This window comes from Hypanus sabinus, chromosome 12, assembly GCF_030144855.1.
Source record: "Hypanus sabinus isolate sHypSab1 chromosome 12, sHypSab1.hap1, whole genome shotgun sequence".
Taxonomy (NCBI): domain Eukaryota; kingdom Metazoa; phylum Chordata; class Chondrichthyes; order Myliobatiformes; family Dasyatidae; genus Hypanus; species Hypanus sabinus.
In genome coordinates this window covers 81,231,937-81,257,282 of record NC_082717.1, presented here as the reverse complement: position 1 = coordinate 81,257,282, position 25,346 = coordinate 81,231,937, and the positions used below count along the sequence as shown (strand labels likewise).

Here is a 25,346-nt window from a genome sequence, read left to right as displayed (position 1 = left end):
ATTATTCCCTAAACAATGCAGTATAACAACTATTTTACATAGCATTTACATCGTATTAGGTATTATAAGTAATCTAGAGATGATTTAAAGTATACGGGAGGATGTGCGTATGTTATCGTGGATTGGGAATCGAGAAAAAATGGAAGTTCTCTTACTAAGGAAGCCGGAAAAGGTACATCTGGTATTATTTAGCGTCAGTTAGTCAAACGTTTGTCCTAGTATATAGTATATATCTTACCTTTCTATGCATATAAAACACTTAAAAAACATATATTTCAGCGCCAGGCTTTGATCCAGTGACAGATTGCTCCTGAGCGTGCTCTTCATCCGTGCCGGGTTGATGTGGAGGATCAAAAACCCAAAACCCAATAATTAAACCACTGCGTTGCTTAGTAGTAATTGTAGCTTTCATCGGGGCAGGGCCTTTCTCACTTTATCCTTTAAAATTGTTCCGATCGTTGACCGACGTAGCCTAACACTTTTCCAATGACCGATAGTGTTTCACCTCTTTCTGATTGCTTTATTATTTCCACTTTATTTTCAATCGTGATCGTGATTATTTTCGTGAACAGAAACACTGCGAATTCAGAGCTCTGCCACTGAGTCCTAATGTCCACCGCACTGAGACAGGTTAAATAAGGTCCGGGGTTCTGCTGGGTCCTAAGGTCCGCTGTATTGAGACAGGTTGAATAAAAGACTTGTGCATCCGCGTTTTTTGGTATCTGTAAGGGGTCCCGGAACCAATCCCTCGCGGATAAGGAGGGCCGACTGTATACATTTTTGCCATGGCTGCAAGGACTCTTCTCCTTGGCACTACGTGGAGCACAAGAGTCAGTTTGTCACCACTGCACATCTCTGTATGTCTCCTGCATACTGGCAGTCAGCTACAACCGATCCATACCATCCCCTCATAAGGCTGTTGATAACAAATTACTGGTTAAAATTAATAATATTATAGAGAACACAGTGTATTAGTTAATTTGAAAGAAAATTCCATGGTGGCTGATTAGTATGTTAAAGACATGCTCACGACAATAGTACATGCAAATCTTAGGCTGTCCCTGCAGACCAAGAATGATAGTTAATAGACAGTACTGGAGTCAATACTATACAATCTAAGTATGAAGGAGTGAAAGCATTTCACTATCGTTTGTTTGATAAAAATAATAACATCACCACTTGACTGTAAAGATTGTAATCAGTTCCCACAAATGTACAGATGTAATCTTTTTGCAGTACAGTAAAACAAGTATCCCATTTACAATGTATTAAAGGTATAATAATTTGGCAATAGTACATACTACTTGCCTTGAACTGCAATATCTGAGGCCATTTCACCCAATCAGCAACTACTTATTGACAACTCATACTATGTGATGTCCATTATATCTGTCTAGGGACTTGTGCATTTTCCTTTGCAAAATTTTCTGTGTGATTTTGTTCATGTGATATTATAAAGAATCACCTTATTAGTGTATGTTCCATATGTGGAACCAAGTAGTTAAACCTTGGACCATAGATTCTAGACTTTGTTAATCTTTCTGCCACTTAACTTCTCTCTCCTCCTCTGATAAGTTGCTTAAAACCTACTTTAGATTCTCTTCTGAACTACTTTTATGAACTGTGGCAAGTTTTGTTTAGCAATGTTCCTTTAAAGAACTTTGGCATCTTTTTTCTAACAATATGTTGCTCTATAATTTTATTTCTGAGAAAGTATTCCTGTAAATACTTTGATAGAAATACTGTGCAAATAAAGATCTTGTAAACACAAGAGAATCTGCAGAAGCTGGAGATCCAGAGCAACACAAAATGCTGGAGGAACTAATCAGGTCAAGCAGCATCAATGGAGAGGAATAAACTTGATGTTTTGGGTCGAGACTCTTCATTAGTACTGGCGAGGAAGGGAGAAGCCAGAGTAAGAATGTGGGGGAGGGGAAGGAGTATAAGCTAGAAGGAGATTGGTGTTTTTGCTTGTTTTAGTCATGACGATATAATTAATTCAGGCATGATTTGCAATATCACTGTTTAGCAATGCTTCACTTGTAATCTGAATTGTGCTGAATGCATTATTTTTGTTTTCTTTTGAGAAATTTATAATAAATAAAGATGATTACAAAGATTATTGAATTTTGTCAAGTGGTGGTTTAAAGAACTGGATTGTCAAAAAATTGTGTCACACTTTTCTTTCACATTGCTGTGGAGTTCACAATATTTCATTGTATTTGTTCAAACATCAAAGGCTGTAAAACAAGAGAGGAAGTTCTAAATAGTCTTATTGAAATGAATCTAATTACCTTTTGTAAAATCTCCTTTTGCATTTCCAAATGTGATTCCGTCAGTCATGGGGATATTTATCTTGGATGGGTGTTATAAATACCCAAATTACAGCTATATAGGTTAACGGTCCTGGGTAAATCTGCATTGATTTTCAAATAGTACTTAAGCCATTTATTTTGAATAAATACATGTGATGTTTTCTTCAAATGATACACACCATTGGAAGGGACATTTGCAGTGTCACCACCACAAGTTCAATAGTTAAACTATTTAACATTGTTAAACTTGTTAAACAAGTTCAATATATCCAGTTGTGATTTGTTCTATAGCAAATTAAAATTGAAGTGAAGCATTCAAGTATTTGAATTTTATTGAAACATTTTAAGTGGTGAACTATGGTATCAAAGAATGCAATTTGTCTTAATATTGCATATGGTGCCCACGCTATTCACAGTAAGAATGCAGACAATATGTTACCTACCTGTAAATCAGGTTTATTGATGGCATTGCTATATGACTCAGATTTATCTAGTACGTGTAATTGATTTTCTATGAAACCATTGTTCTATCATTGTATTTATTTCCTGGAGAAGTTTATTGGGGAAGTTTGATGTTGTTTTGGTTTTAGATTCTCTTTCAGTGGCTTTTTAAGTAAACCTTTTGAAAATCCGAGTAATTTGTCTTTGATTATAAATCAACTGTTTCTTCTGAGGTCAGAAATGTCACCAATTCTGCCCACAGTCCATTAGATAAAACAGCAGTGTCAATAGATATCAATTTTGTTAAAGCTATCTATGATGCCTGGTTCTACCTTTTGTCTAAGGATGTGCACATTTTTGATACATTTTAAGTTCAATCACATCAAAAACAGTTAGCCAACATCAACACAATTGATTGTCAAATTTATTTCATCAATGAGTTGTATGGTTTTATGCCTTACAGTTGAATATAATTTATAACTTATCAGCCATCACATTAAATAGGCACCTCAAAAATAATTCTATTTCCAAATTTTCTTACTAATAGTAAACCTTGCATTGATTTGAAAGAGAATGAGATTCCACATGACCTTGATTTTTGATGTCCATTACTTTAACTGATAATGAGTTTCTTTTTTATATAGTGAACGTAAACGGCTGGAGCTTGAAAAGAACCTTTTGGTATGCAGCAAGGCAGATCAGTGGAAGTAAGTAAAGGATGGCATTGTGTTGATACTACTGTGTGTCCTCATAGATCCAGTTGTTAACATTAATTGTGAATGTAAGTCCTGTTAAAATGTACTTGGTGATTTTTTTTTGTGTGAATTTTTCTGCCAAATGTAATCTCTGCTATCATAAGGTGACCTAACTTTAGTTTATCCCACAGGTTTGGCACCAACTTTGTAGTGGTCAACTGTAGCCTTAAATTCAAACATAAAGGTGTTCACTAGGTCAGACCATGTACTTTCTGACAGAACGCTCTTTCCCCCTTCTCACTTATGTTTTTGCAAAGTTTACCTTCCATTGTAAGATTGATAATATGGAAATGCCAGTAATTCAAGCTGACACCAATGTAGTTAAGAATAGATAGCTTTATTTGTCTGCACATTGTAAGTATGCAGAAGTATCAAAGCAATAGGAATCAACATCAGAGCAGATATTATATTGTCCAGTTGTCAGCTGAGAATGCACTTTGTCAATGATGCCTGTCTGGATTTGGTTATTTAAATATATCCTTGCAGAGCCTAGCCATAATTCATATCTTTCCTGTGAAATTACGCTCCAGCCAGCATTAATTATTCCCTGATCCAATGTAAAGGTATGGCATGATAGTATAGCACTTGGCATAACACTACTACAACACCAGCGACCTGGATTCAATTCCTGCCACTGTCTGTAGGAGTTTCTATGTTCTCACTGTGAATGTGTGGGTTTCTGCTGGGTGCTCTGGTTTCCTCCCACATTCCAAAGACATACAGGTTAGTATGTTAATAGGTCACATGGGTATACTTGGGCAGCACGTGCTCTCTGGGCCAGAAGAGCCTGTTACTGTGCTGATTCTCTTAAACTGAATCTGAATCTAAAGACCTTGTTTAGGACTTAGATAATGATATTCCACATAAAAGCCTCAGAGTGGTATTTTCTTCCTAACTAAAGTAAAGCTGCATTTCTGTCATTAATATACATTAAAATTTTGCCCAAAAATAAGCTAAATAATGTTAAAACCATGTTTTCATCTTGTGTCAATGAGATAAATCTCATTTTTTTTGTTCTTTTTCTCCACTTGGTGTCTGCGAATATGTTGTTTCTATACTGCCATGTTTACTGTTGGTTGCTAAACAATACCTGCTTTCCTACTGCACTTAATTCAGATGGCTCAATTTTAAAGCTTCGCCTCTGTGTTCCTGCCTTTCTTCCTTGCATCTTCTTGGTTGTCGCACTTAGTGGGTTCAGGATTTTATTTTGGATGCATATTGTTGCGATCCCAAAATAGGAGGAATCATTCACAGCATTTCTCACATAACTGAAAAACAAAAAAAATGCAAATGCTGGAAATCTGAAATAAAAATGGAAAAGTACCTCTTCTACCTATCACGTCCCAGTTTCTTACTTCATTTCCCCTTCCCCAACCACCAACCTTTCCCTTCACCTAGTTTCACCTATCACCTACCAGCCTGTACTGCTTCCCCCACCCCCAGCCTTATTCAGACTTCTTTCTCCTTCCTTTCCAGTCCTCATGAAGGGTTCTCAATCTGAACTGCTGATTATTTATTGCTCCATAGGTGCTGCCTGACTTATTAAGTGTGTGTTGCTCTGGATTTCCACCAGCTGTAAAATCTCTTGTTTATATATTGCAAAATATTGCAGGTCAGGCAGCAGCTTAGGAGAAAGAATGTAAAGTTGATGTCCTTTCAATTTGTGGTGTCTTTGCTAACACCCTGCTCTTTTATTCAATTCCAGGCTAAGACATGCCCAATTGAAAAGTTATTTGAAAGAAGTGCGTGAAAGGGAGAGAAAAGCCCAACTTCGCAACCAACAGCTGCTCAAAGATTTCGGGAGTATTGAAGCACAGATCTCAGCATTAACTACAAGTTTAGATACATGGAAACAAATGAAGGTAGAATATTACTAAATGTTAACCCAATAATTTTCTATTCAATAGGTTAACATTTTAGAATATTAAGTGTTAAATTATGCAAAAGATGCAGAATGCCTAATTGTTATTATAAGGCATTGACTTTAGTCAAATTTCAGATCCCAGCACTATTTTCTTCACCTGTCTCTACCACTACAGAAAATCCTCCTCCAGCCCCTCACCAGGATACAAGCAATATGTATTTTCCTTCTTTTTGACAAGTTTGCAACTCCTCTACTATGTGTTTTAATTCCCATGTTAAGAATCACAGGTCTAAACATGATTCTTTAGACTAACATCTTTGACCACACCCATTTCTGTACATTATCTGATTTCCACGAAATGCAAGCGTTTATCCTACAAGTTGCCTATATGTAAGTCCTGGTTAAGAATGTAAGAACATAAAGAGCAGAAGCAGGAGTAGACCAATCAGTATCTTAACATTCTCTGCTACTCAATAAGATCATGGATGATGTTTAATCTCAGGTCCATATTCTGCACCATTCCCATATACCTTAATCCTTTTCCAATACTGTACAAATCTGTCAGTCTCTGTTAAAGTTTGGAGGGGTTTGAGCTGGTATCAGAACATGGCAAAGGGATGAATGGAGAAAAAATTATAGAGTTGGGTCTGTTGCTTTGAATACTTCCTAATAATTTGGCAAATATTTTATAGGCAGATGCTCTTCTTGACACGGCATTCTTTACCTGGGTTTGGGACTGACATTGGATAGGTAGAATTAGTCAGCTCTAGCTCGGTTTCTGTTTTCAAAAGTGAAGCATTTTAGATTATTCTCTTGCTAGAATAAGTGCCTGCAGCCTAATAAAATGTAGGGCTTCCAGATAATTTATTTCAATAAAAGAAATAGAATACACCATTGTACCGAACTAACTGGATTAGGAAGCTTCCAGGTTTACTTTTTGGTTGATGCTGTTCTCAGCTTATATCTGTAGAATAACATGAAGCATTTTGTCATATGTTGGGATGTAGGAAAAAGATTGCCAATCTCTTTTTACTATATCCATGAGCATGTGTAAAATATTCACTTTTAGTCTTCCACTGCCCTCACGTTCTAGATATATGCAGTGAGTTAAACACCTTCTCAAAAACCACCTGAGATGGAAGCTTCCTTCAGGGTTTTTAATAAGATCATACTTGTGAATTGCAGAAAGTCAAGTAAACTACATATTAAGTTCAATACAGAATTGTTGTGTGCCTGAATATTCTAATATCCTAATACTGCCGATTATTCTCACATGGGTTTTAACACTGGTAGTGCACACATGCAGCACTCCATAACTATGCTGTGTAAAGAAGAGTTAACTCATGGTGTAATGATATCTTAATAATGATAGGCAATAAGCATAATACTTCCTTCAAAATATATCTCTTAAATGTTTATTGATATTAACAAAGCTCAGGTCTCACAGATATTGCTGTATCAAGGGCAAATAAAGAGGAGATGGAGATGGTTATCTTTCCACTATGTGCTTCAAAATGAAATCTAATTAACCTGTGCAGGAAATGATATATTAAAAAAACTTACATAAGTGGTGTTCATACAAAACAGACTGTGCCTCCAGAGGCTAAAACATTCCCAGCCTGGCATCCATAGGTTGCCAAATTTAACTATTGAAACTAAAAGTCAAATGATCGCATCAGTAAGTCTTTGGCAAAAGAAGGATAGTCTCAGAGACTGGTCTTCAAAACAGTCTTACTACATAGTATTTAACTTTTTCACTTCAAAAATGTTGGCCTTGATGACATCCTTGCTTGTGGTAATGTATAATGAGCAGACAGGTGACATGGTGTTTATCCAGAATGACAATTGGGTGAGTTGCCTCTAAAGTGAGAGTTTTGCCTTGCGCAGGATGAATCCAGCTTCACTATGTCCAGCAGCGTCGGTTGTTTTCAGGTACCTCTGTGATTCAGTCCCAAATTATGTCTTTCCCTTGAGAGCTAGTAAAGGACCGGTACCAAATATGTTAGCTCTCATGTGGTACCCTAGAATCTTGTTGTCTAGTTTGTGGTCAAGAATCTGAGGTAGTCTCAATGAAGCTGTGGAACATTTGTTTGATGCCTGCTATTGCTGTCACAGTCTCTGTTCTGAAATGAATGAGGATCCAAGTAAACTGCCATTGAGGCCTGGAGCCTGAAAGAGCATGTTGTTCAGAAATATGCCTTTGAACTGTGCAGTTGAACCAAAGACAATTCATATTTGTGGAGATTTTGGGGGTGGTAAACACTGAAGTTGGGCAAATATCAGTTTTCTTTTTTGGGATCTGGTGGAGGGGCTAACTCAGCATGATTGTTCCTGAACTTCATGTAATGATCTTTCTTTTCTAGTATCCTTCTCAAGTGAGGGACATGAGTCAACTAAGGACCTATCCTCTGTTTTTTGGTAGGAATTGTTGTGGAAAGTGGAAAGGAAGGGAAGCTACCCAACTGTTTGACTCATCTTTGCTAAACTCTTTGTTCATGATTTGAAGGAAGATGCCAGCTTATAGTTTTCTTCCAAGTGACAGAAGGCCAGTTTGCCTAAATCTGGTTGAGCAGAGATAAGTCTGACAGGATACTTGATTTACTAACCTACACTCTTCTCTTTCGTGATGAATCTACTCTCACAGGGTCTGAAATGACCTGGGCATCCATTCTCCAGGATGTTAGTCTTAAATGTGCTGGCAGTAGGCTGATGAGCACCATTGAAGCAGACTTCACCCATTATGACCTGACCCAGGTCCAGTCATTGCGCACAAGGAGCATTTTGTTGACTATTGTGCTGTTCATGCACCTAATGTACATGGATGGTGTCTCTGGCAAGTAACAGTAGAATTTCAGCAGAAGAATCAGAATCATGTTTATTATCACCAGCATGTGATGTGAAATTTGTTAACTTATTAGCAGCAGTTCAATGCAATACATAATAGAGGAAATAAAATAATAATAAATAAATAAATCTTATTCAGTATACTTTATATAGTATACATATAAAATGATCAAAAATCATGCAAACAACAGAAATACTATATATTTTTAAAAAAGTGAGGTAGTGTCCAAGTGTTCAATGTCCATTTAGGGATCAGATGGCAGAGGGGAAGAAGCTGTTCCTGAATCGCTGAGTCTGTGCCTTCAGGCTTCTGTATCTCCTACCAGATGGTAACAGTGAGAGAAGAGCATACCCTGGGTGTTGGAGGTCATTAGTAGTGGACACTGCCTTTCTGAGATGCCACTCCTTGAAGATGTCTTGGGTTCTTTGTAGGCTAGAACCCAAGAATCAGAATCAGTTTTATTATCATTGGCATGTGATGTGAACTTTGTTAACTTAGCAGCAGCAGTTCAATGCAATAGATAATCTAGCAGAGAGAAAAAAAATAAATAAACAAGTAAATCAATTATGTATATTGAATAGATAAAAAATGCAAAAACAGAAATAATACATATTTTAAAAAGTGAGGTAGCTTCCAAGTGTGCGATGTCCATTTAGGAATCTGATGGGAGAGGGGAAGAAGCTGTTCCTGAATCACTGAGTGTGTGCCTTCAGGCTTCTATATTTCCTACCTGATGGTAACAGTGAGAAAAGGGCATGCCCTGGATGCTGCAGGTCCTTAATAATGGACGCTGCCTTTCTGAGGCACTGCTCCCTAAAGATGTCCTGGGTACTTTGCAGGCTAGTACCCAAGATGGAGCTGACTAGATTTACAACCTTCTGCAGCTTCTTTCGGTCCTGTGCAGTAGCCCCCCCATACCATATAGTGATGCAGCCTATCAGAATGCTCTCCACAGTACAACTATAGAAGTTTTGAGTTTGTTTGTTGACATACCAAATCTCTTCAAACTCCTAATAAAGTATAGCCACTGTCTTGTTGTCTTTATGACTACATCTATATGTTGGGACCAGGTCAGATCCTCACAGATCTTGACATGCAGGAACTTGAAATTACTCACTCTCTCCACTTCTGATCCCTCTATGAGGATTGGTATGTGTTCCTTCATCTTACCCTTCTGGAAGTCCACAATCAGCTCTTTGTCTACTGACATTGAGTGCCAGGTTGTTGCTGTGGTATCACTCCACTAGTTGGCATATCTCACTCCTGTAAGCCCTCTCGTCACCACCTGAGATTCCTCCAACAGTGGTTGTATCATAAGCAAATTTATAGATGGTACTTGAGCTGTGCCTAGTAGAGCAGTGGGCTAAGCACATATCCCTGAGGTGCACCAGTGTTGATCATCAGCGAGGAGGCAATGTTACAATCATTCTGCACAGATTGTGGTCTTCCGGTTAGGAAGTCGAGAATCCAATTGTAGAGGGAGGTACAGGGCCCCAGGTTCTGCAACTTCTCAATCAGGATTGTGGGAATGATAGTATTAAATGCTGAGCTATAGTCGATCAACAGCATCTGACATAGGTGTTTGTGTTGTCCAAGTGGTCTAAAGCCGTGTGAAGAGCCATTGAGATTGCATTTGTGGTTGACCTATTGTGGTAATAAGCAAATTGCAATGGGTCCAGGTCCTTGATGAGGCAAAAGTTCCGTCTCATCACAACCAACCTCTCAAAGCATTTCATCACTGTAGATGTGAGTGATACTGGGCGTTAGTCATCAAGGCAGCTCATGTTATTCTTCATAGGCACTGATATAATTGTTGCCGTTTTGAAGCAAGTGGGAACTTCTGCCTGTAGCAGTGAGAAGTTGAAAATGTCCTTGAATATTCCCGCCAATTGGTTGGCACAGGTTTTCAGAGCCTTACTGGGTCATCGGAACCTTCCGCCTTGCGAGGGTCCACTCTCTTTAAAGACAGCCTAACATCGGCCTCTGAGACAGATCACAGGGTCATCAGCTGCAGCAGGGATCTTCACAGCTGTAGTTGTATTTTCCCTTTCAAAGCGGGCATAGAAGGCATTGAGTTTATCTGGTAGTGAAGTATTGCATCTGATGTCACCTCCAACCTCACTCAAAGTTGTCTCTTCACCCTTGAACTAGCCTTCTGCAGATCATACCTGGTTTTCTAGTATAGTCCTGGATCGCCAGACTTGAATGCCACAGATCTAGCCTTCAGACGATGTACCTCCTGGTTCATTCATGGCTTTTGGTTTGGTAGTGTGTGGTCAGTCTTTGTAGGCTCATACTTATCCACACAGGTTTTAATGAAGTCGATAACAACTGCAGCGTACTCATCCAGTTTCGAAGATGAATCCCTGAATACAGCCCAGTCCACTGATTCAAAGCAGTCTTGTAGGTGCTCCTGTGCTTCCCTTGTCTGTTCCTTCTTGGTCCTCACCACTGGTTCTGTAGTCTTAAGTCTCTGCCTATACTCAGGGAGTATAAATACAGCCAGGTGATCGAACTTGCCGAAGTGAGGGCGTGGAATAGCACGGTAGGCATTCTTGATGGTGGTGTAGCAGTAGTCCAGTGTGTTGTTTCCTCTGGTATTGCAATTGATCTGTTGATGGTAATTGCTTAGTGATTTTTTTTCAGACTGACCTGGTTAAAATATCCCAAAACAATCTCAGGTATCTCAAGTGGAAGAATCTTGTCAGCTTTGTCCTTAAGATATGAATGACTGCATGCAGCTTCAGGAATTGGGAATATTGTTACATTCAATGAGAGTTGGTAAGGGTAGGCAGACCTCCTTTCCTATTGATTCCATAATATATCCACTAGTTTTTCTGGCAATTTCTGATGTTCCAGAACTTGTTTCAGAGTGTATGAGGAAATAGAACCTTGAATACTTAATATATACATACAACTAATATTGATTTTACAAAAGACTTATTGCTCTGATCATCTAGTACCACAAGTCTTTATTTTTTGCTCAGGATGTTCTTTTGGGTAGGCATATTTTAGAGCAGGATTTGCCTTGTAGTTCTGTGCATGAGGAAGTAGCAATGTCTCATTGATGTTCAGCTGCCTCCCCATTGTGCTCTGCTGCGGTTATGTTGGAACCAGTCGTAGCCCAAAGTGCTGGAACTGAATGAAGTACTGGTATGTGCGATTCACTGTTGCACTCAGTGTAGTGGATGATAATGCTACAGTCTATTGCTTGGTGTATTGCTGAAACGCAACATTTGAAACATACTGAGTGCTCTTTTAGAAAGTGTCTTTAGTTTCCAAGCGGTTTTTCTCTGAATCTTCTGCATGTCCTTAAGGGGTAAGGATTCTTATACACAGGATATTATTATCAGGGTTCATGACAGAGTTTTCTACTTAAGTTTTGTTGACCATGAGTTCTGGTCTCCCATGATTTTGTTGAAGACCTCTCTTTGAATGACATGTTACTGAAAGTTGAGAGCATAACCTAGGGTCATTTCACGTCTCTGCACGGAAGCAAGTGACTTCCACAAACAATGAAAATGGTGGATAGTGGGCACGATGCTTCATTTTATACTTGAACTCTTTAGTTATCTCTGGTTCTTGCATGTAGCTTTGTAGTTTCTCAACTATAGGGTTTATTTCTCTTGCTGTGTCCAAGTAACTCAGTCCGAACAGGTAGCCCCTGATATTGCAGCTTGTAGTTCTAACAATAGATTTGCAAGCTCAAGTAGCTTCTGCGGTTCATTGTGTGAGAGCTTTGGAAAATTATCTAATTTGCTGACAAGATATTCTTCAGTTGCCTCTGGAGAACCACAGCATTTTCAATCCCACAGCTAGATTATTAATGTGCACTGCCTAATCTTTCTTGCATTTTGCAGTAACTCCTCACCAAGCCACGTACAAAGAAGGTCTGGCTCTTCACTATGTTTGATACTCAGTTCTTCCACAGCATTGATAAAGCACAACTTCCAGGACAGATAACTGGGAGACTGGTTGTCAAGCAGATTTAATCCTGCTGAGACTAGGTCCTGATGTGCTAGATACCGAGCCAAGTCTAACGCATCTTAAGGTTCTGAAAGAGGGCATTGTGGAGACAGTTTTGCCAAATGTACATCTTGGGATGGATGGAAGTCAGACTGTCCATATCCGTTAAAATGGGGCTGGTATCAGTAGCAACTCTTGACTGATGTCCTTGCTGTGATGAAACTGAAGAAGGACGTGAGTCTTTGCTGCTGTAGACCATGGCTGTCAATACCTGGACTATATGAAAGTCAAGTTGGCTGTGTGGTGTGGACAGCTTCTCCTTGTAGATCTGGAGCACTGTCTGTTTTATATCCAAAATATGTTTGGACATTCTTTCATAAGCTGCATTGGCTGTTGTGATGGCAAAGCATGACTGATTCTAGTTATAGACTCACCGCTGTCAAAGTCAGCTGCTGTTTCAAACTCCCTTGCCTCTGCTGAGGCAGCCTTATCTTCATGCTTTTCCCCGAGTGCAGTTATTGTAGCCTCTACATGTACTCTCTCCATGTCTATAGGGTGCTTTCTCTAAGTCTATGCCAACTTTCTCTATCTGCATCTGGCCTTTGCACCTAGCATAAGCCAGTCTCGTTCTCACTGCTCCTTTAGAGTGGTTTTGTGCTGTAGCAATGCTAATCGCAGATTTGTTCTTGTGCTTGGACAGTGCAATCGACGTGCCGTGTTCTGAACTGACTTCCAGATCTCAGCTGTTGACGTTGCTTGGGCCAGTAGCTGAAATTCTGTATGATGTTCAGGCGCGCACCCATTCCGCAGCTGACGGCTTTGAAGATGAGTTTTCTTTTCACTACTGCCCTCACAGTGCAGATATACAAAGCTATGCAGTGAGTTTCTCAAAAATCACCCAAGATGGAAGCTTCCTTCAGGGTTTTTAATGAGATTGTAATTATGAAACTGCAGAAACTTAAGTAAAATATGTATTAAATTCAATACAGAATAGCGTGTACTTGAACATGCTAACACTGCTGATTATTCTCGCAAATGGTGTTAACAAAGGTAATACACTCATGCAAGACTCCATAACTATGCTGTGTAACAAGAGTAAGCTCGTGGCGCAATGATATCTTAATAATGATGGGCGATAAACATAATACTTGCTTCAAAATATATATCTCCTAAATGTTTACTGATATAAACAAAACAAGACTTACAGAGCAAACATGAGGAAATCTGCAAATGCTGGAAATTCAAACAACAACACACACAAAATGCTGGTGGAACACAGCAGGCCAGGCAGCATCTATAGAGCGAAGCGCTGTCGACGTTTTGGGCCGAGACCCTTCGTCAGGACTAACCGAAAGGAAAGATAGTAAGAGATTTGAAAGTAGTGGGGGGGGAGGGGGAAATGCGAAATGATAGGAGAAGACCGGAGGGGGTGGGATGAAGCTAAGAGCTGGAAAGGTGATTGGCGAAAGTGATACAGAGCTGGAGAAGGGAAAGAATCATGGGACGGGAGGCCTCAGGAGAAAGAAAGGAGTGGGGGGGGGGGGGGGAGCACCAGAGGGAGATGGAGAACAGACAAACAACTAAATATGTCAGGGATGGGGTAAGAAGGGGAGGAGGGGCATTAACGGAGTGCTACACCTGCTCTTACACTTCCTCCCTCACCACCATTCAGGGCCCCAGACAGTCCTTCCAGGTGAGGCGACACTTCACCTGTGAGTCGGCTGGTGTGGTATACTGCGTCCGGTGCTGCCGGTGTGGCCTTTTATATATTGGTGAGATCCGACGCAGACTGGGAGACCGTTTCTCTGAACAGCTGTGCCAGAAAAAGCAGGATCTCCCAGTGGCCACACATTTTAATTCCACATCCCATTCCCATTCTGATATGTCTATCCATGGCCTCCTCTACTGTCAAAATGAATCCAAACTCAGGTTGGAGGAACAACACCTTATGTACCGGCTGGGTAGCCTCCAACCTGATGGCATGAACATTGACTTCTCTAACTTCCGTTAATGCCCCTCCTCTCCTTCTTACCCCATCCCTGACATATTTAGTTTTTTGCCTGTTCTCTATCTCCCTCTGGTGCTCCCCCCCCCCCCTTTCTTTCTCCAGAGGCCTCCCGTCCCATGATCCTTTCCCTTCTCTAGCTCTGTATCACTTTCGCCAATCACCTTTCCAGCTCTTAGCTTCATCCCACCCCCTCCGGTCTTCTCCTATCATTTTGCATTTCCCCCTCTCCCCACTACTTTCAAATCTCTTACTATCTTTCCTTTCGGTTAGTCCTGATGAAGGGTCTCGGCCCGGAACGTCGACAGCGCTTCTCCCTATAGATGCTGCCTGGCCTGCTGTGTTCTACTAGTATTTTGTGTGTGTTGTTGTTAAGACTTACAGATATTTCTGTTTCAGGGGCAAATAAAGAGGGGATGGCAATGGATGTCTTTCCACCATGTGCTTCAAAATGAAATCCAATTAATCTGCACAGGAAATGATATGTTAGAAAAAAACAACTTGTGTACAGGAAGTGATGTCCATACAAAACAAATTGCATTCAAAATGAACTGCACCTCCAGAAGCCAGAACAAGCCTATTAAGTACCTCATTGGCAGACTGGATCTAGGTGAACGAGTAGAGCAATACTAAGTTATTCTGAATTCCAAATCTTCAGAAGATAAAACTGGAGCTATTATAAAATAAACAGTATTTGAAAAAGTTTTCATTGCCTCAGGTAATGCTGAGGCTATATCTTGTCTGCTCAATAATCATCAGCTCTGTAACAAAATTGTTTTATAACTATTCATTTAGTACATGACAATTCATTGCAACAGTCATCTTCAAAACCTGCATTAATGACATTTACTTTCTGCAAATCAATGTTTCTACATTTTTATTGCATGTTTCATCTGCCAATCAAATCTTTCCAAATGTATGATTAAAATTTCAAATTAACCTTATTCTGGTATTTTAATAGTTTTTTTGTTTAGTGAATCCCGAGTCCCATCTTGAAGTAATGTTAAAAAAGCAACACCAATTCACATTTTGTGAGTTAGATTTTCACTTTTAAGCATGCATCGCACTCATTTTTAGAAATGATGCAGATTTCTTAGGAATGAAGGATTGTAAGTGGATGCTGGAAGTGGGGAGCTGGTAATATGGGATATTTAGTTGTTAATTACGTGTTCTGCAAATTTGCATGGAATAATTTTGAAACAGTTATGTATGAAAAAATTTACATCTAATTTGTGTTTTACCTTTTGTAGGTGTGAAATTTTACACATTTATTTATTTACTGATACAATGCAGTGTAGGCCCTACCGGCACTTCAACCTATACTGCCCAGCAAACCCAAACACGATTCACCTTAACCTAATCGCAGAACAATTTACAATGACCAATTAATCTACCCAGTACATCATTGGACATTGAGAGGAAACTGATGAACCCAGAGAAAACCACTGGGGAGAATGTGGAGACTCCTTACAGAACAGTGCCAGAATTGAACTCTGAACTCCGGAACAGCCTGAGCTGTAATAGCATTGCACTAACCGCTACGCTACCATGGCAGATAATGAGAGGACAAACATTTAAAAAACTCGCCCTTTCATTCCAATTCATAGCGGACTGCTGCTTTAGTTACTCAAAAATCTTTGCCAATGAATGAATTGGGTGCATGTTGACATTTGGAAACTCTAATTTAGAATTATCTGTTAGAGTAGCAAATGGTTATTAGTTATGATACCTGATATTTTTTATCATTAGTTAACCTTTGTACATGAGAAAATAAGTGCTTCCCAGAAAATATTATGTCAATTGTTCAATAGATGTTTAATGATGTTAATATATTTCAATTTGCAGTTAGCTGTATTTGTAGTATACTATTGCATTTTTAACCATTTATAGTTGGGCAACAATTTTTAACTAGAAATGATATGAAGAAGTTGAATATAATATCGAAAGACAATGTCTACAAGACAACTATTGTTAAAACATAACTTTGGAATAAATAGAACATGGCACATTGATTTAAAAAAAACAGGCGATGAAAATGTTTAAAATAAATTAATGATTAAAAAACCAACCTCATAATTCAAGATTCTTAACAAACTTTGTGGGAGCTAAGGTTCTTGCAAAAGTGGCTGGTATTTCATAAGAGCAATGATGCAATTCACACTTAGAATTTGTTGTATTTTGAATGTTCATCTCACTACCAAAGCAAAGTAATAGGCAGAGAGGATGTACTTTCTTATATGGAGATTCTTGTGATCTTTATGTGCTATTGAGCATGTCTTTATTTCTTTTTTTTTATGGGATGGCATTTGAATTTGTCTTTCAGCAAGGCCAATCAAGGGCGATCCTCATATTCAGTCTACTCTCTTCTAGTGTGTGTATATATATATAAATGATGCTTAATACAGTATAACACAGTGTTTAATAGTGTAACTGAAGCGTCCATACTTCATATTGTGTTCAACAATATCTATTCACTATAGAATTACAACATCACTGTCCATGTTCCAGTAAGATCAAGGGTATTCAGGTGACATTGCTCTTACTTTCTGAGACTGAACATCCACACACTCATTAAGTTGTTAACTATTCTATTCTCCCTACTTTTTGATGTTTGTTGGCTCTGTTCATGATTATGTACAATATGGTAATTGGTTGGAATAGTAATACTATTTGTATATACACCAAAATTTACTTAGCAACAAATAAAGAGGTATGGGTTTGAAGAAGGAACTGATAATAGAAGATATTTGAGGCATCTCCATCTCCTCTCTGAGCATTGTTCAATGCCTACATCGACCTTGAGGTGATTAGTTGACTTCTGTTTCATTCGGGAAATTATTGCTCACTATATAAGCTGTTCTATCACATTACTGAAGTATTTACAATAATTGGATAATTAGTTATTCGTGGAGGATTTTCAGAAGGGGAAGTATGTATGTTTACCAATTTTATAAACATATCTCGAATATGCTGCTACTATCCAGAAAGAAGTTCCATTTAGACATTACTGGGAGATGGATAAAATGCTGAAGCCATGTTAGAAATTTGACAGCAGCCTTGTAAGGTCTTATTCTGCCCAGCAGCATGATTAACCCTGTCTACCGTAGCCTTTCATCTGCCAAAAGTAGAAATTCCTGGTGGTCAAGCATTTTAATTCCAATTCCCATTCCCATTCCAACATGTCGATCCATGTCTGTCCCTTGTGCCAAGATGAGGCTACTCTCAGGATGGAGGAGCAACACCATGTATTTCGTCTGGGTAGCTTCCAACCTGATGGCATGAACAGTGATTTCTCCTTCTGGTAAGAAGAAATATTTTCCTCATCCTCCCTTCTTCTATATCCCATTCTGGCCTCTGACCCCTTCTCACTTATCCTCTTTCCTTTTCTACTATGGTCCACTCTTCTCTTCTATCAGATTCCTTTCTCTTCAGCCCTTTATCTTTCCTACTCACCTGGCTTCACCTATCACCTTCTAGCTGTCCTCCTTTCCCTCCCCCCCCCTCACCTTTTTATTCTGGTGTCTTCCCCTTCCTTTCCAGTCCCAAAGAAGAGTCATGGCCCAAAACTTTGACTATTTACTCATTACCGTAGATGCTGCTTGACCCGCTGAGTTTCTTCAGCATTTTGTGTGTGTTGCTTTGGATTTCCAGCACCTGCAGATTTTTCCATGATTAATGTTCACAGAAATATCTAGGAGGACTATCTTTAGATTTTTGATTTTAGGAAGTACTGAATATCCTTTAGTTCCTTCCTGTCATTGAAGTTCAATATTTTTTAATATGCCTACACAGTACTTTGTGTCTTCCTCATTTGAGTGGTGTTGTGTCCAGTAGAGTGGTGAAGGTGTGGTCGAGAAAGCGGGATAAAATTTGCAATAGGTGGATTTATGGAAAAGCAAGTCAAATTGCGAACTGATACAGAGAGGGGTCTCACGTTGAACAACTGACTTGTCAGAGAAGGTTACAAACTTGAATTGAGGATTCTTAGTAAATAGAGGAAGGAGGGTTATTCTTGAGTTTTATTTCAAGCTAAACCCAGTCAAAGAAATGTATGTATAAACTGGTAGTAGATTAGTTTGTTCTTTAGGTCAAGAAACAGTTTTTCAGCAAGATTAGTTTATGCCTTCTTGCATAAGAGTGGTGCAGCAAAAACTCATGCAAGAAACAGATTAATCTCTTTATTGATTTCCATTGCTGGAAAGACTGAATAACTTCCACTGCTGGATAGAATAACTTCCCATTTTAGAACTTATCATTATGATCTGTTCTTTGTATCTTTCTTCCATTGCTAAGATACCACTGTCACACACCAACTTCAAATGCATTTTTAGTGAGAGACAGGCATCAGTTTTTAACATTGGCATCTACTTCATTTGATGGAAAGATTAGACTGGAAGAGAAAATGGATACATTATTTAAGAAATAATTGAAAATGTACATTTAGAAAGGTTCAGAGTTAAAAGATTAAAGTTCAAACATTGAAGTTCAAAGTAAATTTATTACCAAAGTACATAAATGTGACATATACTACCCTGAGATGTATTTTCTTGTGGGCATTCACAGTAAATTCCAATAAACAAATAGAATAAATGAAAAACAGCGCACAACAAGATGGGCAAGCAGCCAATATGCAAAAGACAACAAACAGTGCAAATACAAAAATAACAATAATAATGAATAAATAAGCAATAGATATCAAGAATATGATATGAAGAGTCCTTGAAACTGAGCCCACAGGTCATGGAAACAGTTCAGTGTCAGGGTGAGTGAAGTTATCCTGCCTGGTTCAAGAGTATAATGATTGAGGGGTAATTACTGTTCATGAACCTGATGGTGTGGGTCCTGAGTCTCCTGTACCTCCTTCCTGATGGCAGCAGCAGGAAAAGAGCATGATCTGAGTGGGGAGGATGTCCTTGATGATGGATACTGCTTTCCTATGACACCGCTCTATGTCGATGTGCTCAATGGTGGGAAAGGGCTTTACCCATGATGGTCTGGCCACTACTTTTTATAGAATTTTCCGTTCAAGAGCATCCGTGTTTCCACATCAGGCTGTGATGGAACCAGTCCATATACTCTCCACCACACATCTATGGAAGTTTGTCAATGTTTTAGATGACATGTGGAATCTTCACAAACTTCTTAGAAAGTAGAGGTGCAACTGAGCTTTCTTTGTAATGGCACTTATGTGCAGGACCCAAGAAAGTTCCTTTGGAAATATAGCACTGAGGCAAAGACATAAAATTTCTGCAAATTACAAAATAAATAAATAGTGCAAAGATCATTCATGGACTAAATGGTCCAAGACAGATCCTCTGATATGATAACACCCATGAATTTAAGGTTCTGACCCTCTCCACCTCTGATCCCCCAATGAAGAATGGCTCATGAACCTCTGGTTTCCTCCTCCTGAAGTCAATAATCAGCTCCTTGGTCTTGCTAACATTGAATGAGAGGTTGTTGCTGTGGCACCACACTGCCAGATTTTCAATCTCCCTCCTCTATCCTGATTCGTCACCACCTTTGATTCGGCCAATGACCGTAAGATAAGATACAGGAACAGAATTATGCCATTTGGCCCATCAAGTCTGCTCTGTCATTTCATCATTTTTCCTCTCAGCCTCTATCTCCTGCCCTCTCCCTGTATCCATTCATGCCCTGACCAATAAAGAATCTTATCAACCTCTGCCATAAATATACATAAAGGTTTGGCCTCCAAAGCTACCTGTGGCAGTAAATTCCCCAGATTTACCACTCTGTCTAAAGAAATTCCTCCTCTCCTCCGTTCAGTGGTGTCACCGGTGAAGTCGGCAAACATAAATATGGCACTGGAACTTTGCTTAGCCTCACAGTCGTAAGTATGAAATGAGTAGAGTAGTGTGCTAAGAATATAGCCTTGCCGTGCACCTCTGATGCAGGAAATTTTGGAGGAAATGTTGTTGCCAATCCGAACTGTCTAGGGTCTGCAAGTGAGGAAATCCTGCATCCAGTTGCACAAGGAGATATTGAGGCCTTGGTCTTGGAGCTTATTGATTAGTTTTGAGAGGATGGTAGTATTGAATGCCAAGCTGTAACAAATGAAGAACATCCTTATATGCATCTTCACTGTCCAGATGTTCCAGGGTTGAGTGAAGTGCCAATGAGATATGTTGTAACAATAGGCAAATTGGAGTGGATTCCAGTCACTCCTTAGGCAGGAATTGATATGTTTTATTAGTAACTTCTCAAAATACTTCATCACAATGGGTGTAAGTGCTCAGCAAGTCAGGCAGCATCTGTGGAAATGAACCAACAGTCGATGTTTTGGGCCAAGACCCCTCTTTAGGACTCAAGAAGAATCTTGGCCCAAAGTGTTGACTGATCATCTCACTGGATGCTGCCTGAGCTGTTGAGTTCCTCCAGCATTTTGTATGTGGCTTTGGATTTCTAGCATCTGCAGCATTTCTTGTGTTTAGGATCTAAGTGTTTGCTGGACAGGTAATCATGTTCTTCTTGAGCACTGGTATAACTGAAGCCTACTTGAGGCAGGTGGATACCCTGGACTGCCAAAGTGAGAGGTAAAAGATATCAGTGAACATTCCAGCTAGTTGATCAGCACAAGACTTTAGTACTCGACCAGTACCTTGTCTGGGTTAGATGCTTTCCACGGGGTCACCCTCCTGAACGATGCTTTCAGAGACTGAAATCAGAGGGTTATCAGGAGCTGTGAAGGTGTATCCATGTTTTGTCAGTCAAAGTGAGCATAAAAAGCATTGAGCACATCTTGGAGCACAACCTCTTTGTCACATGTGTTGCCTGGTTTTAGTTTGTGGGAAACAATAGCATTCAAGCCCTGCCACAGCTGTCTAGCACCCTTCTATGATTCCAGACTTGCCACTTTGCATGTGAGATGTCTTTCCAGAAGTCATACTTGGACTTCTTGTATTTTACTTGGGTCGCCGGACCTGAACACCACCAATGAGGCCCTTGGTAGATTGTGGATCTCCTGGTTCATCCAGGGCTTCTGGTTGGGGAAGACGCTGAATGATTTTGTGAGGATGCACTCATACACAACTGACTTTATAAAGTCCGTGACAACTGTAGCATATTTGTTCAGATTGTCTGATAAATCTTTGAACATGGCCGCAGTCCACTTGAAGCAGTCCTGTAGCCACTCTCTGCCTTCCACAGATGCCTTTTTGTTGTCATTACTTCTGGAGCCTTGCTCTTTAGCATCTGCCTGTATGCTGATAGGAGGTGCACAGCCGGGTGATCAGCAGTTGAGGAATGGAATGTTCAGCATCCCTTATGGTAGTATAGCAGTGGTTGAGTGTGTTGGTACCTCTGGTGCTGTAGGTGATATTTTGATTATAATTAGGTAGAGGTTTCTTCAAGCTTGAAGTTCCCAGCAATGATTTGAAAGGCAATGGGTAGGCTGTTTCTTGTTTGCTAATCACGGCACTCATTAGATTGAGTCCTTGCTAAACATCGCTCTTTTGCAATATGTAAGCTGCAGTTTGGATCATGGAAGAGAACTCTCTTGGTAAGTTGAATTGTCAGCACTTAATTATTAGATGTTCCAGGTTGGGGGAGTGAGTGTGACAGAATTGCTACGTCCAAGCACCATGAAGAGTTTAAACACAGACCCTTACCTTTCGTCCTCTTCAAATCAGCAGTCCGGTCTATCCAGTGAATTGATAAGACCTCCATTCTGACTACTGTATCCGGCTTATCCGAGACTCGCCCATGTCTCCATGAAACCAAGGACACAGCAATCTCTCATTTCCGTCTGATTCAGCGATCCTGCTTTTTGGTCCTCATTAAGGGCCTCACCTTTGTCTCCCTTCGCCCACACCTCAGTGAGTTCTGCGTATGCCATGACGCTGAACTCTTCTTCTGCCAGCTCCGTCTCCGAGCTTACTACTTTGACAAGGACTCTCCTACCCCCACCACTGACCCCTTCTCCAGTCTTCAACCCTCCTCCTCTTCATGGACACCCCGCGCTGGTCTTCTGCCTGCTCTGGATCTCTTTATTGCTAATTGCCGACGGGACATCAACCGTCTTGACTTCACCACACCCTGTTCCAATTCCAACCTCACTCCTTCCGAACGCTCTGCGCTCTGCTTCCTCCGCACTAATCCCAACCTCACTATAAAACCTGCTGATGAGGGGGGAGCTGTTGTTGTCTGGAGTACTGACCTCTACCTGGCCGAGGCACAGCGACAACTCTCTGATACCTCCTCTTATTTACCCCTTGATCATGACCCCACTAAGGAGCACCAGGCCATTGTCTCCTATACCATCACCAACCTTATCAGCTCTGGGGATCTCCCATCCACTGCCACCAACCTCATAGTTCCCACACCCCGCACTGCCCGTTTCTACCTCCTACCCAAGATCCACAAACCTGCCTGTCCAGGTAGACCCATTGTCTCAGCTTGCTCCTGCCCCACTGAACTCATTTCTGCATACCTTGACACTGTCTTATCCCCCCTTGTTCAATCTCTTCCCACCTATGCTTTGAATTTTTTCAATGATTATAAGTTCCCTGGCCCCCACTGTCTTATTTTCACCATGGACGTCCAGTCCCTATATACCTCCATCCCCCACCGAGATGGTCTCGAAGCTCTTCACTTTTTTTTGGATTCCAGACCTAACCAATTCCCCTCTACCACCACTCTCCTCTGTCTAGCGGAATTAGTTCTTACTCTCAATAGTTTCTCCTTTGGCTCCTCCCACTCCCTCCAAACCAAGGGTGTAGCCATGGACACCCGTATGGGTCCCAGTTATGCCTGCCTTTTTGTTGGCTTTGTGGAACAGTCCATGTTCCAAGTCTATACCGGTATCCATCCCCCTCTTTTCCCTCGCTACATCGATGACTGCATTTGCGCTGCCTCTTGCACGCATGCTGAGCTCGTTGACTTCATTAACTTTGCCTCCAACTTTCACCCTGTCCTCAAATTTACCTGGTCCATTTCCAACACCTCCCTCCCCTTTCTTGATCTTTCTGTCTCCATCTCTGGAGACGGCCTATCTACTGATATCTACTATAAGCCTACAGACTCTCACAACTACCTGGACTATTCCTTTTTCCACCCTGTCTCTTGCAAAAATGCTATCCCCTTCTCGCAATTCCTCCGTCTCCGCCGCATCTGCTCTCAGGATGAGGCTTTTCATTCCAGGACGAAGGAGATGTCTTCCTTTTTTAAACAAAGGGGCTTCCTTTCGTCCACCATCAACTCTGCTCTCAAACACATCTCTCCCATTTCCCGCACATCTGCCCTCACCCCATCCACCCGCTACCCCACTCGGGATAGGGTTCCCCTTGTCCTTACCTACCACCCCACCAGCCTCCAGGTCCAACGTATAATTTTCCGTAACTTCCGCCACCTCCAACGGGATCCCGTTACCAAAAACATTTTTCCATCCCCCCCTTTCTGCTTTTCGCAGGGATCGCTCCCTATGCGACTCCCTTGTCCACTCGTCCCCCCCTATCCTTTCCCACCGATCTCCCTCCTGGCATTTATCCTTGTAAACGGAACAAGTGCTACACCTGCCCTTACACTTCCTCCCTCACCACCATTCAGGGCCCCAGACAGTCCTTCCAGGTGAGGCGACACTTCACCTATGAGTCGGCTGGTGTGGTATACAGCGTCTGGTGCTCCCGGTGCGGCCTTTTATATATTGGTGAGACCCGACGCAGACTGGGAGACCGTTTCGCTGAACACCTACACTCGGTCTGCCAGAAAAAGCAGGATCTCCCAGTGGCCACACATTTTAATTCCACGTCCCATTCCCATTCTGATATGTCTATCCATGGCCTCCTCTATTGTCAAAATGAATCCAAACTCGGGTTGGAGGAACAACACCTTATATACCGGCTGGGTAGCCTCCAACCTGATGGCATGAACATTGACTTCTCTAACTTCTGTTAATGCCCCTCCTCCCCTTCTTACCCCATCCCTGACATATTTAGTTGTTTGCCTGTTCTCCATCTCCCTCTGGTGCTCCCCCCCCCACTCCTTTCTTTCTCTTGAGGCCTCCCGTCCCATGATCCTTTCCCTTCTCCAGCTCTGTATGACTTTCGCCAAACACCTTTCCAGCTCTTAGCTTCATCCCACCCCCTCCGGTCTTCTCCTATCATTTCACATTTCCCCCTCCCCCCCACTACTTTCAAATCTCTTACTACCTTTCCTTTCAGTTGGTCCTGACGAAGGGTCTCGGCCCGAAACGTCGACAGCGGTTCTCCCTGTAGATGCTGCCTGGCCTGCTGTGTTCCACCAGCATTTTGTGTGTGTTGTTGTTTGAATTTCCAGCATCTGCAGATTTCCTCGTTTTTGGTCCTCTATCTTGATCTCCACATTTGGTAACAAGATACTGGATAGAGAAAGCTTTATACCTCACCATTTTAGTGTAATTTGGAGTCCTCCCCTCCTTCCTGTCTTCTGGCCATGGCAAAGTCCTTTCTCTGCTTAAAGGTGTTGAACCTTCATTCCTGAGTCAAGTCCACTGAGTCTTTTGGCATATCATAAAATCTCTAGTTCATTAAGATGGTTTAAAAATATGCTACTTAAAGGAAAAATATAGGCTGTAGATTGCAGCAGAAGTAGTTCTAAAGAGGTATGTCTAGAAGTTTTGTGAGCAGTCTGCAAAACATCACCTGTTTCAAGTGCCGTTTTGTTTAAGAAAAGTTAGATCTCATTGGAACTAAGCAAATTTGAAGATATCAAGAATTTTATTATTACAAGAAAATGAAATACAAAGAAAAAATCTTATTCAATGCTGTTCATTCTTGTCCTACTTATTACTGTCTACGTAATTTGATGAAACTGAGATGTCTGTGGTTGCATTACGAGTACTTCGAGGAATCAAGTAGTGCATCAGTGTTAATTATCATTCAAAGTCCCACGAAGTGTGAACATGTAAGTTCATTGCAGTACAATAAAGGCAAAATATTACAGATGCAGGAAATATAAAATGTTGAAACACTTGAAATGACAGCTAGTGTCTGCAGAGATAGAAACTGTTTAATAGTCCAGGCCCATGACCTTTCACCAGAACTGGAATGTAACAAAGGAGAAGTAAATAAAACCTAGGAAGAGGAATTAGTGTAAAGATATGCTTGTAAGGTGGCTGAATATTTGAACAACTGCAATAATAATTAACTGATTTATC

The 25,346-nt window shown here is 40.6% G+C and overlaps 1 protein-coding gene across 3 annotated transcripts in view; it reads left to right on the top strand.

Moving 5' to 3' along the window:
- kiz (kizuna centrosomal protein) overlaps positions 1 to 25,346 on the top strand; it is a 209,202-nt gene that overhangs the window by 22,109 nt on the left and 161,747 nt on the right. For all 3 annotated transcript variants that reach the window (XR_009515170.1, XM_059986274.1, XM_059986275.1), the window contains exons 2-3: positions 3,401 to 3,463; positions 5,217 to 5,373. Coding sequence is in view for 2 of the 3 variants with exons in the window: in XM_059986274.1 (XP_059842257.1) it covers positions 3,401 to 3,463; positions 5,217 to 5,373 (220 nt within the window). In the remaining variant the exon portion in view is untranslated. The remainder of the gene's footprint in view (positions 1 to 3,400; positions 3,464 to 5,216; positions 5,374 to 25,346) is intronic.